Below are 15,950 nucleotides of genomic sequence, written 5' to 3'. Positions count from 1 at the left end.
CTTTGGCAGTATTGTACCCCATCAATGCTGCATGGAAATGTAAACTAAAGTCTTTAATGTGGCTTAAACTTAGTTATAAATCAGGAGGCAGAATGGCAGAAGGCAGTATGACGTACTAAGTCAGGCTAACACAAAACATAGGTTTTGATTATGTTTAACCTTTTTAGAATTAATCCATGTTTCAAATGACTGTGCTTTGCGTCTTTTTTCTGCACTTTGAACAACCATTCTGATTAACCTGCATTTGTAATTCTATGGATTTTTTTAACAATGCATTAGTCTATTACTTTAAAACTACTTTTTATGTGAAATTATATATCTTTTCTTTTAAACTAAAGTACTCTTGACATTTTCTTAACTGGAAACGCTGAACATGTAACATGGACTTTTCTGTGACTCCTTGGATTTATTTTTTCAAGTGAGTTATTTTATAATTATTGAAGAAAGGGACAGCTTGTGCCCATCTATATTATTACATCAAGAGCTCACATTGAATGTAGTGAAGTTTCTGTAGACTTCTCAAGAGATCTTTATATTTGCAAAGTAATAGTGACATCGCTGACAAGTTTGAAATAGAAGTGTGGGAAAAATATCACTAAACTGTGGCATGAAGTAAGAATTTTGAACGTTACTGGAGAGCCATGGTAGGGAAGAATGTGAACTGAATCAGTAATAGCTATTAAACTTTGCAAAATAATGTGCTACCAATGTATTAAGTTTGTTAGAGGTTATGTTTCTTGATGTCCGTCAATTGATATGAAACTTGTCTTCAAATAAGAGAATTGTATATAGTGATTTGAGCAATTTCTTTCTCTCAGCTGGAAAGAGGTGACTTCTTATCTGAAGAATGGAAAGAAAAAATTGCAAGTACAAGGTGACCAATTTACAGTAATTCATAATTCCTATAACAATATATAAAGATTTTTTGGCTCTTGAAAGTTTGTATTTGATCTTTTTGTGAGCTAATTTTACAAATGAGTCTTGAATACCTGCTTCCCAATTACAGGCAAAAGTCAGATGCAGTTAGTTTTATGAATCATTGTCCTAGCTGTGTCGAGCTGCAGCCTGTAACAACAACTTTTTTATGGTGTCTGTCTGTCTGTCTGTCTGTCTTTTTTTTTGCTTAAAGAAAACAGCAGCTTTCTCTTGCCACATCCAGTTCACTGATATAGTTCATGTATCAATAGCAGTATCGGGGTAGAGTTTTCTTGAGATCTAGGTCACACCATTTAAAAGACTGAGAAATTTGAAGTCTCTTGTGCTAGTTCAAAAAAAAACTTTACTGGCCCGGATGCTGGCCGTGTGCTTGCATGAATTTGAGCTTCATGAGTTTACTCCAATTGTGCCTGCTTGCACCCTTCTGAGAAACGTTTGAAGTTAATTGCCTTTTCCTCATTCTATAAGCACTGGTAGGCACTATTAGAAGTTGTTAAATATTTAAGAATATTTAACATAGTAAACTGCCCAGTATACATCAATAAACTTCAATGGTTTTGACTTTTTTAAAAAAATCACTTTCTGTCCAGCTATACTCCAGGTGGTAGTGTAGGTGCACATGTTAAAATACCAAGAAACTCCATTTCAGCTATGTTAATACTACTGTTGCTCACATCACATGGCTTTAACATATGAGAAATCAAGCAAATGTAAAATGGATAGCATATGTGGTTCCACTGGTTCATGGAAGATTTCATATTTATAATAATGCAAATATATTTGCGTAGACACTTGAACCATAACTTTACTCAGAAGAAACAGCATAATTTTAAGGTAAATCTGGGCACAAATTTTACTATTATTTCACAGTTACTATGCCATATTTCTGTGTAGGTAACAAAAAGATGGTGCTAGAAATGGATTGTTTTCATTACTTGACTTGTACTTCAGAAAAGATGACTCTCAAACCCACTGGTGAAAAATTCACATCATTTTTGATAAATCAAATGGTAGCAATAAAAGTGGCAATGAGGATCTTGGGTTGTCATAAAAGCAGAGCTGGTTCGGTAATATCATTTTAGGGAAGGAAACTTCCATTCCTACCCAGTCTCTCTGAAGATGACACCGACGTGGTTGGCATCTATCTACCAGCTGAAGGGACTCCACAATCGATTCCAATGTTTCACATTGCTTGTAGCAATTGTATCAGGTCCCGCACCCCCACATTCAGAAGATAGTGCAGCATGGGGATCACATGCCAGTTATTCTCCTATTTGAGAATAAATCATTTCATTTTAGAAAAGGGTTAAGTAGTGTCCTATGTTCAATCCTGAGTTCCTCCTATTGTACTCAAAATATTGTATTTTAACTGGTATTGCTCAGCAGAAGTTGAATATTGTAACTTTTGCTTGCCTTTTTGCAGAATGTGCGTGAATTAAGAATTCATGGAGCAGTTTTCCATGATGGATAACTTAGTATGGTTACAGATATGACCTAAAGAATTTTTAGTTTCCCTAAGAAGTTTGACTGTTTGAAGCTGATAATCATTCTTTTTCAAGTTACACTTGAAGAAAAACCTGAATTCACAAGTTCTTAATTATCAGAAATTTTAGTATAGAATTCCAGTCTTTATATTATTGCAGAGTTACTAGCGAATGCTACTTGTGACTTCGAAGTTTTGTTTTAGTCTGCACCCACACCATTACTTGTAATATCTCCCAAGGGTCTCTTTTTAACTACCTCATGTTTCTAATCCACATTTTGCCCCGCTGACATCATCTGAGACGATTAAATTACATGTCATGATACCCAAATTTACCACTAAATCTCTTAACTCCTCCATTGTTGCTAAATAATAAAACTGCTTACTTGACATGTAGCACTGGCAGTTTTCTCTAGCTAAATATTGGGAAGACCAGAAGCCATTAATTTTAGTTTCTGCTCCAAACTTTGTTCCTCAGGTACTGACTCTGTTGTCCCATCCTATTTCTGTAATCTCCTTCAATTTCCCTCCCAACCTCTGAGATATCTGGACTTGTTTTATTTTGCCCTGAGTGAAATCCCAATTCTAATTGATGTACAGTCAGTTACCATGCCTTCAATTGGCTTGACCTCAAGCACTGGAATTATCTTCGTACACCTTGCTTTCCACTCCCAATGTTCTATTTTGAGGTCATTTTTCTCCCAGATCACTTAACAAAACCAAACCTAAAAATTGCAATGCCAATTATAACTTAACGTAATGATGAAAAACCGTTTTAGTCCTTCCCTATTTTGAATGCTATCTCAAACTACATCTGGTTCGTTCAAATGCTTTGTTATTACAGCTGTTTCATAACCTTATTTGTGCAAATCTTCCTTTGAATGTTTAAGATTTGATCCTTGACAAAAGTCCAATGATATTGCAGTCACTATTGCTCAATTCATTTCAGACCTCATGCAATGTGAACTTTTAGATAGTAACGCTGCTTCATTACCTTGTTTTGACAATGGAGTCAGAGTCATAAAGCACGCAAACAGACCTTCTGTCCAAACAGCCCATTGCCAAACATAATCCCAAACTCAGCTAGTCCCACCTGCCTGCTCCAGGCCCATATCCCTCCAAACCCTTCATATTCATATATCCATCCAAATGTCTTTTAAATATTGTAATCCACCACTTCATCAGAAAGTTTGTTCCACATGCGAACCACCCTCTGTGCTTTAAAAAAAAAAATTATCTCATGTCTTTTACTTTAAATCTCTCTTCTCTCGCCCTAAAAACGTGTCCCTTGTCTTGAAGTTCCCCATTTTAGGGAAAAGGCAACTACCATTAACTTTATCTATGCTTCTCATTATTTGATAAACTTCCATCAGGTCACTTCTCAACCTCCTATGCTCCATTGGGAAAAGTTCCAGCCTTTTCTTGTAACTGAAACCTTCCGTACCTGGCAACTTCCCGGTAAATCTCTTCTGAACCCTCTCCAGCTTGGTAGTATCCTTTCTCTTACTGTGTGATCAGAATTGGACGCAGCATTCCAGAAGAGGCCTCACCCGTGTCCTGTACAATCTCAACATAACATCCTAACTCCTATACTGAAAGGGCTGAGCAATGAAGGTAGTGTGCCAAAAGCCTTTTTAATCACCCTGTCTATATGTGAAGCAAATTTCCAAGAATTATGCGCCTGCACCCTAGATCCCTCTGTTCTACAACACTACCCAAGGCCCTACCGTTAGTTGCATAAGCCCTACCCTTGTTTATTGTACCAAAAATGCAATAGCTTACATTTATCCAGATTGAACTCCGATCACTCTTTTTCAGCCCATTGACCCATTTGATCAAAATCCCTTTGTAATCTTAGAAAAGCGTCTTCACTGTCTGCAATGCCATTAATTTTGGTGTCATCCGCAAACTTACTGACTTTATTCTTTTTATGTTCTCATCCAAATCATTTATATAAAATGACAGACAAAAGAGGACCCAGAACCGATCTCTATGGAACACCGCTGGTCACAGGCCTCTGGTCAAAAAAGCAACCCTCCATCATTACACTCTGTCTCGTGCCTTTAAGCCAATTATGTATCCAATTGGCAAGCACACCCTGAATCCCATGTGACCTAACTTTACCAATTAGTCTACCATGCAGAACCTTGTAAAAGGCTTCACTAAAATCCAAATAAAGAATGTTTCCTGCTCTGCCGTCATCAATCTTTTTGGTAACTTCCTCCAAACACTCAGTCAAGTTTGAGAGACACAGTTTTCCTTGCACAAAACCATGCTGACTGTCCCTAATCAATTTTTGCCTCTCTAAATGTCCATAAATCTTGCCTTTCTATAATCGCCTCAAATAATTTACCCACTACTGAAGTCAGCCTCTCAGGTCTATAGTTCCCAGGTTTCTCCTTACAACCTTTCTGAAACAAAGGTACAGTATTGGCCACCGTCCAGTAATCGGGCACCTCACCTGTAGTTATAGATGATGCCACTGTTCCTGCAAGGGCTCTCATTTCCTCCCTTACTTCTCACAACATTCTGGGATACATTAGATTAGGTCCTGGAGATTTATCCATCTTTGAATATTCTCTAAGACCTCCCAAACTTCCTGCTCTATAATGTAAACTGTTTTTAAAACCTGGATTATTTCTTTACGTTCTCTAGACTCCTTTTCTTTCTCCATAGTAAAAACTGACACGAAACATTCATTTAGTATCGCTCCCATCTCCTGGGGTTCAACACAAAAACGACCACCTGGATTGTTGAGACCCAACCCTCTGTCTAGTTACCCTCTTGGTCTTACTGCATTTATAGAATCTCTTTGGCAGATAAGGTTAGGGATAATCCAATGCTATGTCCTATCCCCTCCTTGCCATCCTGATTCCCCCCCTCAAGAATGCCCCTGCAGTCTTTATATTGCTTAAGAGATTCAATTGAACTATGTTGTCTCTATCTAAAATAAGAATTTTTTTTTATGCTTGACTAGAACATCAATATCTTTATTATTCCATTGTTCCTTAGTTTTACTCGCCTTACCCTTCGCTCTAACAGGAACAAAATGCCTCTGAACTCTTGTCATCACACTCTCTTGAATACCTCCTGCTTGTCAGATGTCCTTTTACCTGTGAACAGTCTACTCCAATCACATTTTTGAAAGTTCGTTTCATACCATTAAATTTTGCATTACTCCAATTTTAAAATAATTCCTTTTTATGGAAGGCTTATCCTTTTCCATACCATTTTGAAACTAATAGAATTATGATCGCTAGACCCAAAGTGTACCCCCACTTTTACTTCAGTCACTGCCCTGCCTTATTGCCCAAAAGAAGGTCTAGTTTTGCTCCTTTCCTGGTAGATGCATCCACATAGTGATAAAGAAAATTTTCTTGAGCACATTTGACAAATTCTTCACCTTGCAAACCTTTAACGTTATCTTAGATGGTGAAAATGGAATAGATGAAAGATACAGGGAGATTTTAACAAGTGCCAAACTAGAAATGAAGTAGCAAGAACTGCAGATGCTGGAGTCAGAGATAACGATGTGTGGAGCTGGAGGAACACAGCAGGCCAGGCAGCATCAGGAACAGGAAAGCTGACGTTTCGGGTCGGGACCCTTTATTATCCTAAATTAGAAATGAAAACTTTTTTTGAAATCGGAGAGAGTTGATAAATTTTGCAAATGGCAAATCGGGACTGAGAAATGTTCAAGTTCAGGATGGGTACAGTTTTTATCCCAATCTTGTTGCAGTTAGTTTTGCTTTTATAGAAGCGATGATGTTATTCTTCTCAAGTAGTTTTTCAATTTTATTCTTTCTATGCTTGTTTATATACAGATATTTGTTCTTGGTTTTCCTTTTTCTTGATGGTTTTCTCATCTTTAAATGGGGATTTTATATTCCGAACTCTTGCTAATTTTTGATGAAATGTCATTTTTTCTGGAGCATCAGAGGTTAAGGGGTAATATTTAGAGGTTTAAAAAATAACAACGGGCATTTCTTGGGTGAATGGCCAAACCCTTTTTCTAAGGAAAGCGGAGTCCAAAACGCGAGGACATAGGCTTAAGGTGAGAGGGGAAAGATGTAAAAGGGAACCAAGGGGCAACTTTTTCACGCAGAGGGTGGTGCGTGTATGGAACAAGCTGCCAGTGCAAGTGGTGGCTGGTACAATTACGTTTAAAAGGCATCTGGATAGGTACATAAATAGAAAGGATTTAGCGGGAAATGGGCAATGGGGCTACATTAATTTAGGATATCTGGTTGGCATGGACGAGTTGGATCAAAGGGCCTGTTTCTCTACTGTGTAACTCTGACTCATATTAAAGCAGTTGGTTATTACATGATCCTTGGGTTTTTCTAATACTAATTCAAGTCTATTTTCATAAGGTGTTTGGTGCATCTGGGGCAAGCAAAGCCTCCAGGCATAGAATACTGCATTTGGCTGCACTTTATAAGATCAAATTTTTCTCTCTGCAGTTACTTTTGAAATTTTATAAGCTAGAACATCCTGGGTAATGGCTTCCAGCATAGGCATGATAGTCCCTTTCTATATGGTATTTTTTTATTTGTGGATGCATTGAAAAAGTCTGCATGCAATCAGGTGAGGAACACTCTTCATCTGGAAATCACCCAATTCATCTATAAATGGGTTTACCCTTGGTTAAACCTAAGAAAAAAAACTCAGAACAAAAAGTAATAAAGATTCTGTCCCAAGCATCAATCAGCTAAAAATTTGCTGCCCGGCATTGTTCACAAGTTCCAGGCATAATGAAAAATACAGATTTTAGTTACTCTTTCTATTGACATGGAAAATTGTTGTGTTATAGCACTGAGATTAAAAAGTGTAAGAACTGTTAGGAGAAGATCTTAACTGTTCCTCTGTCCATATCTTGCTTTATGCAGATTTGGACTACAGAGAGTAACTGTGATTAGCTCTATCGTTCAGTCCCTGTCTTGCTGCATTTTTAAAAAAAAAACATGAGGTATGTTTCCAGAATGAGGACCTGTATGCACAAGAAGGACTGGAAAGAGATCATATGATGAATAAAGCTAATGGGGTTTTTGCAGGGATGATGTGTTAACTGTACTGTTTTTTCGTTTGTCTAATGCAAAAGTTTAAAAGATTTTGCAGACTGAAACAAAAAGATAGGAATTGGGATCAAAATTCTTTTTTTTTAAAAAAAGACGTTTCTAATATGGCATCAAATATACAGAACTGCAGTTGGTGTGCATAAAAAGGTTTTTTATTTAAATGGAGCGCAAGTACCTATATACATACATAGCTGCTGTAATGGAATACTTTCTACACCTCACATTGTGCAAGAACTTAAAAAAAAATGCTTATTATTTGATGGCTAAAATGTTAATTTAAATTCAATAAAGCAGCTAACTGTTTTGAAGGGTTAAAAGGCTATCTCAAACTGTTGTCAGATGTGAAGGTAAGCTTTTGAACTTGATGGAATTTGGGCATAATTTATCATCTAAAAATCAAGGAATACTGCTGCCAACATTGGGGCAAAGCTTGCAATTAATACAATCCATTATGGTACATATGCTTTAAAAGAATACATGTAACAAGAGGATAACAGTAACAACACCACGAAACAAGATCAATAATTACTAAATATAATAATTGCCGAAGTCAGTGTTGTAACTCCTCATTGAAATGAAACATCTGAACTCCTGTCTTGGCTCACTGACTCAGTACAATTTTCTGTAAATTGCATTGACTTATTGACTGATCCTTTTTTAATGCCCCAAAATATTCCAGTAATATGAGGATTTTTCTAATGACCTTTTACCAGGGTTTCATTATAATACATTAATTTTAACAATTATTAAATGTACCCTGTTTTATGTTGTGGTTGATGATGAAAGATTATATTTGAAATCTTTCTTTGCAGTGTTGTGTTTGTAAATAATTTTGCCTTTGGTCCTGAGGTGGATCACCAGCTGAAGGAGCGATTTGCAAATATGAAGGAAGGTAATAGTAATTTAAAATTTTTGTAATCTGTAGAAATTTGATAACTCAAACCAGAATCGCTGTTGATCCTCTCCTGTTTGACAAAAGGAAAATGTGATATCACAAGGTTGTTGATCTTTGTGCTTGAACTTGATTTAGATTCTCATTCATATTCCCTATATAGATATAAATTTCTATTGTGTTAGATTTATTATACATGTTACTAAGAATTTAAAAACTCTACAAGTTGGTGCATTAAATTTTTTGCAATCTGCATAATACCATGGTTATACATGAAAATATCAAATGACAATTCCTAAATGGAACTGCATTTAGTTGCCAAATAAAGCCTATTTTCTTGGACCAGATGGTACTCTAGTTTCAAAAAACTATTTCCTGGGATGTAAAACCAGTATCTTTTTTTGTCCATCTTGAATTGCCCTTCAGAAAGTGATGTCAAACATTCATCTTGAACTGCCACAGTTGTTTGGAGTTCAAGTGCCCTCGAAAGGAGTTTCAAGATTTTAACTGCACGATTGTGAGGTACCAGTGATGTAGTTCCAAGCCAGGATGGTGTTTGGCTTGTGTGGGTGGACTTCGGTATTCTTGTCTGTCTGCTACTGTTCTTCAATCTGTTGGAGAGTATGCTTTTGGCAGATACTAAAGATGCTACTGAAGAAGTCGTGATGAGTTGTAGATGATGTGCACTGCTGCTACTGTGCATTTCTGGGAGGGCATAAATGTTGGAGACCATGAATGGCATGCCAGTCAAGTATGCTAATTTGTCCTGAATGATGTCTGATGTCTGGTTTCTTCAGTATTCAGGCAAGAGAACAGTATTCCATCATGTAGACTTGCGCCTTGTAGATGGTAGATAGGCTTTTTGGAATCAGGACGTGAGTTACTTGCTACAGTATAACCAGCCTCTTTGACCTGCTCTTGCAGACACTATTTATATGGTTTGTTCAGATTGTTTTAGGTCAATGACTTAATCCTTGCGATCAGGACTGACTAGAAACTTAAGGAGGTTGTGTGGCACAAGGAAAATCTCCATGCTATTAGGCAGAATCAACAAAGTTTTAATCAACTTTGGCAAATTTATTAGAATTTTCTGAGAAAGTAACGAGCAGCATAAATGAAGTGGAACTTGTAGATATGATGTGCTTGGATTTCCAGAAGGCTTTTGACAAGATGCCAAACTGACGATGTATCTTTGAGAGGGCCCCCACTCTACTTTGGGAGCCAAGGTATGTGTTGACAATGGCCCTAACATTAATTTTGGAATCCTCTTTGGAGGCAGCAATGTCAGAGTATTGGAGGACAGCTAATTTGGTGCCATTATTAAAGAAGGGTTATAGAGCTGAACTAGGGAACGATTGGCCAATAAGCCTAACATCAGTGGTAGGGAACATAGTGGAAAAAATTGAGGGATAGAATTAATCTTTACTTGGAGATGCATGGATTACTTGCTGACAAGTTTGGGTTTTTCAAGGGATTTTTCAGGCCTAAATCAGGAGTGTGATGGAGTACACCCCACTTACCTGGATGAGTGCAGCTTCAATGACACTCAAAAAGCTTAACACCATCCAAGTCAAAGCACCCAACTTCTTGGTACCACACCCACTAGCATCCCTTCTCCACCACTGCTGCTCGGTAGCAGCAATGTATACTACCTACAAGATGCATTGCAGAAATTGATTTTAAAAAAAGTTCTTGAGTACCTTCTAAAAACCACAACCACTTTGATCTAGAAGGACAAAAGCAGCAGAAACATGGGAACTCCACCATCTGCAAGATCCCCTCTAAGCCATTCACCATCCTGACTTGGAAATATATTGCTATTCCTTCCCTGTCACTGGGTCAAATATCTTTAATTCCCTCCCTCATGGCATTGTGGATTTGGACTGACTGCAACAGTTCAAGAAGGCAGCTCACCACTAACTGCTGAAGGACAACTAAGAATGGGCAAGAAATGCTAACTTGGCCATGTCCCACAAGTGGAGGAGAAACATGGTGACTGGAAGTGTGAATGAGGGTAATGCAGTGGATGTAGTCTACATGGAATGCAGTAAAGCTTTCGAAAGGAGCCTGTGTTTTGACCAGTCTCCTGAGTAAGTGCCCATCAACTCCAAGGCAAGTTTGGCAAATTGGGTCCAAAGTTGGCTTAGTGGCAGAGGCTATAGGGGGGTTAAAAATTGCTTCTGTCTAGAAGCCTGTGATTGGTGAGACTACATCTGAAGTAGTGTGTACAAATTTAATCTCTTCTCTTTAAGAAAAGATATAATTACATTAGAAACATGTCGGAGATGCTTCTGAGAATGGTTCTCCTTGTTTGCAAGTTGAGATCTGAGGGGGGCATTTGAGAAACAAGGGATCTTCCATTGAATACAGATAAGGGGAAATTTTATCAGAGGGTTGAGGGTTAAGAGTTGATAGATTCTTGACTAAAAATCAGCCAAAAGGAAGAGGGAAAAGTGAAGTTAATGCCAAAATTGTACAGCCATAGTCTTGACAACTGGCACAGTAGGCCAAAGGGGCCAAAAGGCTTACTCTTGGTCTAATGTATGCATATCACAAATGAAGTAAAATTGGCAATAAATTAACCATAGTTTGTGTTGCTTTTACAAATTACAATGGCTTGATGAGAGGTTGGTGCATCATGCAAGGTTTATCGTCAAGTAGAACGTAGAACAAAGAACAGTACAGGCCCTTCAGCCCACTATGTTGTGCCGACCTATTATTCTACTCTAAGATCAAACTAACTTGCATACCCTTTATTTTACTGTCATCCATGTGCCTATCTAAAAGTCGCTAAAATGTCCCTAATGTGTCTGACTCTACTACCACCGCTGGCCGTGCTTTCCTTTGGCATCTCCCCTATACCTTCCTCCAATCACCTTAAAATTATGCCCCCTTGTGATAGTCATTTCCGCTCTGGGAAAAAGTCTGTCCTCAATTTCATTTTTGCTTTTAATCATCCTGTGTCCCCCTATTCAATCTGTGCAGATGCTGGAAGCAGTCTGCTTCTGTTTAGACCATTTCACGGAGCTTTACATGATGGGAGTGTGAGGACATGGGCCATTTAACATAAGCCAGAATTTACAACCTGTGCTCCATTCAAACAAGATTTTATGCAAAAATAGAATTTTATGGATGCTTCATTTTGTGTGAACATTGTATATTTAGAATGTGAAGCACGTTTTGAGGAATGTCATTAATTATTATTGTTACAGGTGGCAAAATTGTCTCTTCCAAACCCTTTGCACCATTAAATTTCAGAATAAACAGCCGGAACTTGAGTGGTAAGTCTTCATTTATCTTGAGTTCTTTCTTGGCTTAATCTGGTTCTAGCAAATTTGTACTAATTGTACAGCATTTCTGTGCTGCCCTTTTTGTATTTGAAATCTGTGCCAAGTGATTGATTCTGTCCTGAATCAAATAATTGTTCAGTGAAATCCAAATTGAATTTTGTTTTTTGTTACAGCAAATCAAAACTATCTTAATGCTTAAAAACCCTTTTTGCATCGCACTTTTGGGTCGTCTATGCAACACTTCCTAACCTCTTGTGAGCAGAAATTCCAAACAGCATGCACACTGCTGGTCAATTGGTGTGCAGTTTGGTGGCACAGTGGTTAGCACTGCTGTCACACAGCACCAGAGTTCGATTCCAGCCTTGGGTAACTGTCTGTGTGGAGTTTGCATGCTCTCCCTGTGTCTGCATGGGTTTCTGCTGGGTACTCTGGTTTCCTCAGACAGTCCAAAGATGTGCAGGTTAGTTAAATTAGTCATACCGAGTTGTTCATAGTGTCCAGGGATGTGTCGGCTAGGTGGCTTAGTAATAGTTTAATGTGGGGGTTAGTAATGGTTAATGGTTAATACGGGGATAGAGTGGGGAAGTGGGATTCGGTGGAATGCTGTTCAGAGGGTTGTGCAGACTTGATGGGTCGAGTGGCCTCTAACTGCACTGTAGATTCTTTGGTGTTGGTACTGCACCAACATGGTGCCTTACTGTAGAAAATTAAATAACATTGAACAGGAAGTTGCTCAGGTTTTTGAGTGTTTAGTACTGTGTTTTAATATGTTTGACAGCAAAATCTTGCATTCGTACAATGCCTTGTAAGGAATATCCAGGGATGATTAAGAAAGCGGTACCTGGTGTCATGTGATAATTGAAGAGTTGAAAGAGTTAAAAACATAATTAGGGAAGGATGTCTGGGAAGTGGAGCCAAGATATTTGAAAACTTGGCTGCAATGTGGGGTGTGGATGGACAAGGCTGGAACATGGTTGTGGTTGATTTATGTCAGTGAGAAATTTATACGGGAGTACATCTGATTTGTTCAGAGGAAGGGTCACCAGACCCGAAACGTTACTTCTGTTTTTTTTTCCTACACCGATGCTGCCAGACCTACTGAGCTTTTCCAGCAACTTGGTTTTTGTTATAGTATGATTTGCATGCGTTGGGGTTGTTATTGAAGTTGTGAACAATGGATTATGAGCCGGCAGAATTTGTCATGGGAAAGAAAGTGGTCTGTGTAGTTTAGGGTGAGATTTTGACGTTATTTTGGGATGGGTGCATAGATATAAAACATAATTTGAATTGTGTCCCAGAAAAGCTTGTTTTGCTTTTAAGCATTAATCATTACGTCAATACAGAAATTTCAAACAAATAGGAGGGGGGAGAAAAATCTGCCATACATTGAAATTATAATCATATTTTGAAAGTGTTATCTTTTAAACTGAAAGTTATTTTTATAACACCGTGACATCTTAAGTGATTTGTTGTAAATTTTTCTGTTTGGGTTTTTTTTCTTTAGGAGAAACTACACACACTATTGGGAAATATTTGGTCAAATTGATTTCGATGAAATTGTAGAATTTGAGAAGTATCTCACAGGAAGTTTGTTTATTGTTAGCAATTGTGTGATAATATTTGGAAATAATTTACAGTAAACAGTGCTTTTCAATTTGATTAAACCAAGAAAGCTGATAAAATTTGTGCCTTATCTAATAATTCAAATTCCAATAATCCTGGATGACAAGCTTGTTTCTTTTGTGCTTTAAAGATATTGGCACTATCATGAGAGTTGTGGAGTTATCACCACTGCGAGGCTCAGTTTCATGGACTGGTAAACCAGTCTCCTACTACCTGCATACAATTGATCGGACCATAGTAAGTATGATGTTGTGTTGCTTAAATTGCCGGTATGTCAGTGATTGTTCACAGATGATGGGAGGGTGTGATGTCATTCATGACTTTTTTGCTGTGGTTTTAATAGTGTTGTGTGATTAGTGGAATTACAGCTGAATAATTCTTCTAAATGTTGTTGTGGTGAATATGCTACAGAAGATAAGATGTTGTATAAAAAGGTGAACTTAAACTTTTCATATTTCAAAGCTGCATTTTCCTTCCAGAAATCTTTAAGCTACTATATTTTAAGTTGACTTATTTCCAGCAGACAGTTTTGACCTGTGTTATGCTATTAGTAGGTCTATGCATTAATTGAAACTGAAGTTTTCTTTCTTTACTGAAAGATGTCTCAATTCAGTTTAATATAGAAGGGAACATGGGGTGGGCTGGATCAATGTCAAGATTTGTTTTTGAAGTACTGGGGACTTGAATGTTAGCACTGGCTGGGCTGGTTGTGGAAGATTTCAGTGAATTGAGCATGGCCTACTGCAAGGAGTCCTATTTCTCTTAGTATTTCTTCAGCTCCAGGTGTAACTATACCATATTCTCTCTTGGGGGGTGGGGGGAGAAATCTCGTGCATAAATGGTGCATTTTCTTGAAGGAGATGGATCTTGCTGCCTGGAGTGTTTCTATCGTCGCCAATTCAGATTGGAGGGTGGGAGTGGTTCTCCTGTTTTGATGACTATACTTGGGCTTTGATCAAAAGGGATGGTTTCACCTGTCTTTACTTTGGTCAGAATCACAGCCTGTTTGCCAAGTGATCTAATTGGCCATTAACCATATTGTTTTTAAGGCATGACAAATAAGAAAGCAAAACATTTCTTCTTCTTCTTCTTCATTTCAGCTTGAAAACTACTTTTCTAGTCTCAAAAATCCAAAACTCAGGGTGAGTCTTTTTTACTTACTAAAGTTATTGCAAACTGTGTGTAAAGCTGATGTATTAGAAATTGATGAAGGTTATTCTTAAATAACGTTTGTTTCTCTTGGATGCTACAAGCATAATCATCAAACATGTATAGTACATTGCAAATCATAATTTCACACTGCCTCTTCCCTTACTTCCCTATGTATTTCAAATTATAGTTGTCACAATTTTTACAGGAGGAACAAGAGGCAGCTAGACGTAGACAACAAAAGGAAAATAAAGAAAATAAAAGTAGTACAGCAACTCCAACCAAGGTATGTGCCGTCTTTAACTTGAATGAAATATGTTGAAGCAGATTATCTAATCTTGAAGCTGTTGCAGAAAGTGACTTGTGAGCTGTAATTTGCAGTTCATCATTGACAATATAATTGCTCCGTCTTGATCTATTTCAGTTTGGAACTATCACAGATATTGATGATGAACTGAAAGTTTTTAATTTGTAGATTTAATTTAGCTTTGTAATTTTTAATATGTTGCTGTATAAGCAAAAGTTTAAATGACAACTTGGCCTATTCCCCTTAGAACTGCCAGACCTAGTATAATTATTGGCAGAGTTGAAAACATTTTGAATATGGTAGGGGAAGCAGTATGTACTTAGAAACACAAGTTATGTCATGATTTCTTGTGTTATCAATGAATGGACACTTTTTTTTTGTAGTCTAGTAATTGTGACACTATATTGACAGGATTCTAGTCCTGAAGAAGATAAAATTGGGGTAACTGGGATCAAAAAAGCATCTTCACCTGCTAAACCACGCAAGACGAAGATAATTAGTAAAAGCAAGAGAATTGCAGTCAGAAAAAGAGGCCGCCCCAAAAAAATGAGCACTGCAAGGAATACCAAGACAAACCAATCTGCACTGGATCTTTTACATGCGCAGACTCTGTCGGCATCCTCACCTCAGGGTAAGATAAACATCAGGTGCAATTTATTTTACTTAGTATGGGTAGGCAAATTAAATCCCGACCTGCTGAGTTTGTGCTTTTTGTTTTTATATTAATAAAAAACATTGTGTGTTGTTTTACGTGTTAGTTGTGTTCACTTATTTAAATTGTAATAAAAAAGGCCCCTGAATTTACCAAGAAAGGTTAGCATATTGGTTCAGTGTTCTTTAAAATACATTTCAAAAATTTGCCATTGATAATTTTGGTTATTGGCCAATTGGAGTGAATATTTTTAATTGACTAATATGATCCTTCATTTGTGGCTGTCCTGAATATTTTTCCTCATTGGTAATGGTTTATAGATTTGTGAATGGTACATGGTTCAAAAGAACTAATCTCTTAAGCTGTTCCACAACTTAACCAAGTAATTCTTGGGAGAGTTTCTCCTTACAAATTTAGAAAAGGATTAACTGAAGCTTCGTGGAACTGAGATGTTAACCTAATTGCTCACTGATTTATCATGTGGTTCTGCAAGTGTATTTTATGTAAATCCACACTTTTAAATGTCCGTTCTCTCCCGGA

General features: G+C 37.4%; 2 protein-coding genes across 2 annotated transcripts in view; both read left to right on the top strand.

The window, feature by feature from the left end:
• The window catches only part of LOC125486462 (histone-lysine N-methyltransferase, H3 lysine-79 specific-like), a 43,937-nt gene extending 28,429 nt beyond the window's left edge, over positions 1 to 15,508 (top strand). Inside the window, exons 8-14 of the mRNA XM_048614072.1 lie at positions 819 to 874; positions 8,310 to 8,389; positions 11,602 to 11,670; positions 13,433 to 13,539; positions 14,403 to 14,444; positions 14,660 to 14,737; positions 15,170 to 15,508. Of these exons, the coding sequence (XP_048470029.1) occupies positions 819 to 874; positions 8,310 to 8,389; positions 11,602 to 11,670; positions 13,433 to 13,539; positions 14,403 to 14,444; positions 14,660 to 14,737; positions 15,170 to 15,484 (747 nt within the window). The 3' untranslated portion in view covers positions 15,485 to 15,508. The remainder of the gene's footprint in view (positions 1 to 818; positions 875 to 8,309; positions 8,390 to 11,601; positions 11,671 to 13,432; positions 13,540 to 14,402; positions 14,445 to 14,659; positions 14,738 to 15,169) is intronic.
• Positions 1 to 15,950, top strand: part of LOC109926363 (DOT1-like histone H3K79 methyltransferase) — a 106,612-nt gene that overhangs the window by 62,302 nt on the left and 28,360 nt on the right. The gene's annotated exons all lie outside the window — the stretch shown is intronic.

This window comes from Rhincodon typus, chromosome 29, assembly GCF_021869965.1.
Source record: "Rhincodon typus isolate 14 chromosome 29, sRhiTyp1.1, whole genome shotgun sequence".
Lineage (NCBI taxonomy): Eukaryota > Metazoa > Chordata > Chondrichthyes > Orectolobiformes > Rhincodontidae > Rhincodon > Rhincodon typus.
Note: the sequence above shows the minus strand (reverse complement) of the source record. Positions and strands in the feature narration are given on the sequence as shown.